This window comes from Microtus ochrogaster, chromosome 5 (genome assembly GCF_000317375.1).
Source record: "Microtus ochrogaster isolate Prairie Vole_2 chromosome 5, MicOch1.0, whole genome shotgun sequence".
Taxonomy (NCBI): Eukaryota; Metazoa; Chordata; class Mammalia; order Rodentia; family Cricetidae; genus Microtus; species Microtus ochrogaster.
This window is the reverse complement of record NC_022012.1, coordinates 32,243,927-32,247,423: the sequence shown is the minus strand read 5'-3', so window position 1 is coordinate 32,247,423 and position 3,497 is coordinate 32,243,927. Positions and strand designations below refer to the sequence as shown.

The 3,497-nt window shown below is 33.2% G+C and overlaps 1 protein-coding gene across 1 annotated transcript; it reads left to right on the top strand.

The window, feature by feature from the left end:
* The first annotated feature begins 268 nt into the window (after positions 1 to 268).
* On the top strand, positions 269 to 1,201 carry LOC101999304 (olfactory receptor 8B3-like). Its single transcript, XM_005347474.1, has one exon. The coding sequence runs from the start codon at positions 269 to 271 to the stop codon at positions 1,199 to 1,201; it is 933 nt and encodes a 310-aa protein (XP_005347531.1).
* The last annotated feature ends 2,296 nt before the right edge of the window (positions 1,202 to 3,497 follow it).

Genomic DNA, 3,497 nt, shown 5'->3' with positions numbered 1-3,497 from the left:
GAAGGGCTCTAGTGAGGGAAGAGTAGTGAATCTTTCATCTTGCATTATTTATCTTGTGATATTTTTCAGAAATCATAAGGAAATTCGTTATCAGTTGCTTTCTGACTTAAGATTATTTGTGGCTGCACAAACTAATTCTCTATGATTAGTTCATAATAGAAGAAACATTCTTAACAAACAAGTCACATGTGCAAAGGACCCTTGAATAGTGTGGATCATCTAACAATACAGCTCTACTTTCTGCAAACACAGATTACCTTGGAGAAGAATGGATTCAATAAATGTCTCCTTTATGACTAAATTCATTCTGGTAGGATTAACAGACCAGCCTAATCTCCAAATGCCCTTATTCTTTCTATTTCTAGCAATGTATATGGTCACTGTGTTGGGAAATTTGTGTTTGATAATTCTGACTGTGCTGAATTCTCACCTTCATACCCCTATGTACTTCTTTCTTTTTAACTTGTCCTTTATAGACATCTGTTATTGCTGTGTGTTCACTCCCCAAATGCTGATGAATTTAGTATTAAGGGAGAATGTCATTTCTTATATGGAATGTATGACTCAAGTTTATTTTTTTATGTTCTTTGCTGTATCTGAATGCTATGTGTTGACTTCAATGGCCTATGATCGCTACATGGCCATCTGCAATCCACTCTTGTATAATGTTGTCATGTCTCCTAAATTATGTTTGATACTTATGTTTGGTTCCTATTTTATTGCATTTTCTAATGCTGTTGCTCACACTGTATGCATGCTGAAACTAAGATTCTGTGATGCCCACACCATTAACCACTACTTCTGTGATATTCCTCCTTTGCTCCAACTCTCTTGCACGAGCACATATGCAAACGAGCTCATAATTCTTGTTACTGGGAGCATCAACATTATTATTCCTACTTCAACTCTCTTTATCTCCTATGGTTTCATTCTTTCCAGCATCATCCACATCCGTTCTTCTGAGGGCAGGTCCAAAGCCTTCAGCACCTGCAGCTCCCACGTTCTTGCTGTTTCTTTGTTCTTTGTTTCAGGTGCACTTGAATATTTCAAACCCTCCTCAGCAGGGTCTAAGAATGAAGGAAAAATCTCTTCTGTCTTTTACACCAATGTAGTTCCCATGATGAACCCATTAATCTACAGCTTGAGGAACAAAGATATTAAAGTCGCTCTGATGAAAAGCCTGAGCCGCGGTAATTTTTGATTGTACACGGTTGTCTTTATGACTCTTGGGTTTTTTGCACAAAGATACTTTCCTTTTATGTACAATGTTTCAACTGTATAATTTAACTCTGTTTATTGAAAATTCATTTTTTTCAGTTTTTGAGAAAACATAATTTTTTGGAATATTTGTGAAATCTAGACTTTTTTGTATCATAAAAAGAAATTTGAATCATCTGGATTAAATACACCAAGATTTGCTATCTTCAATTTTTTTACTTCCACCCTTTCTATTTTATTTCTTATTTAAACATAGAGGCATTAAAAAGACTTATCTGTTACACCCACTCATCACAAAAGTCTTTTTCCTCTTATAAATTAAAAGATATCTTTAAACTATCAAATGAAGTAATATTGGGATGCCATTATCGACTGTGTGTGGGTTTCTCATTTTGAACCTATGTCTTTGAATGTGTAAATTAATCTTCTGTTTCTGCTATTTTCTGTATATCTTCCATTGAAAAGTAACATATTCCTGTGAATTGCCAATGTGACAGATTTGATTTATTGGAAATCAATTGCTGAATGAAACGTGGAAAATTACCTAATGGTTCTATGTTCAAACATACTATCAATTCAAATACTTTTTGCATATTTGTGTTATTATTTTTAGGCAATTTGAACATAAAATAATATTTCAGCTTTGAAACTTTATTATTATTTGTATGTATTAATTGTACACGTGTCTAGTATTGTTGCAGTTGTTACTTTATTTTGGATTATTCTTTTTACTGTTGTTTTTTATTACAGTAAGGATTCATCTACAAAATTAAAAAATAGGATAATGGTTTACAGGTGTAGTAATTAAAGAAAAGAAGTTATGGACCAAATCATTGCCAATAAATGTTATTAAATGGGGAACAAAGTAGACAGTGAGTAACTGAGAAGCTTTCTCTGCATATATTCACTGATAAAGTTCTGAAAATAATATTGCTATCTGAATCTTAACATCCTTTTGTATAGCTATGAAGCAATTTTCCTAGCTTTATTAATCTTATATTACCCTTAATGCCCACAATGACTGTACATTAATAGTGTTTTCAGGAATAAAGATTGCTTTATTTGGGAAATGAAGACAGGCTACATTTATTAAGTCCAGGTAGAGTGAGTACAGTTAAGTAGGGAATAAACTGCAAGTGATTATGGAGACACAATTCAGGAAGAAGGCTTCAGACAGCAAAGGGCAGGCAATGGAATTCTCTCCTTATGACTTCTTTTATCTTTTTTGAAACTTCCTGGAAATATTGGGAGCACTGAAACATCTGTATGGATAGTTTAAAATGCTCAAGTTAATTGACAATAAAGAAAATTTTAACCTAAAACAAGAAGGGACAAGTAAATAACTACATAAAAGTTGACTTAAATATGTAATTCTCATCTGGAATTTCCCTTCAAAATCAACTAAATATCACCAAAATGGATTGTGTTGGCACAATGAATATTATCAAGGACAGACATTATCTCCACAAAATCTTGATGAACAGATTTTAGTAAAAAACTTCCTCTTCTGCAAATAAACGTGAGTAGATGAAATGTTTACAGTAAGGATTTATTTTTAATTATTCGCCTTCAATATAAAAATGCAATATCTGTGGAAAGACTTTTGATTTTAGATAGAGGCTGCTCCCCACACTGTGTGGGAGGACAGTGGAATCCTGTGCATCTCAAAAAACAAATCTCTCAATGGATAATGGGAGTGATAATATTTCACATATCAATGTAGGACCATGAACTGTAGTAAAAAAACAATCCATGGTCCAGATGCCTAAGGCAACAGGCAGGGATGACTGTATATCTCTGCCAGTGTTTGTTGCAGTGAGGTGTTCCAAGACAATTCATAACAAAGCAAACATCCTTCTAATGCAGGATTGTGTACGTTACACTGCTTTTTGTACTCACTTTGGATAATTAAGAAAAACTGAGGCATCACTTAACTCTATACCTAACAGTAGCCAGAAAGTTATTTCAGCATAGATAGGATGAGAGATTGATGGAGAGAATAATGCTCAAAAGGTATGTGTATCCATGTTTAATGGAGCAAACACTCAGGAGGTCAAGGCCACCATGTGTAATTTAGCAAACCCCTACATAACACAAAAGCTGAGAAAATATATCAGTGCTCAGTGCTTGCTTAATGTTTAAACCTTGTAGTTAAACCTGATTACTGAGAAAATACACTAAGGAGGAATATAGGCCCAGGGTTATGAACTTTATTTTATTTATTTATTTTATTTTTATTTTTTATTTTAAATTTATTTATTTATTTATTAAGGATTTCT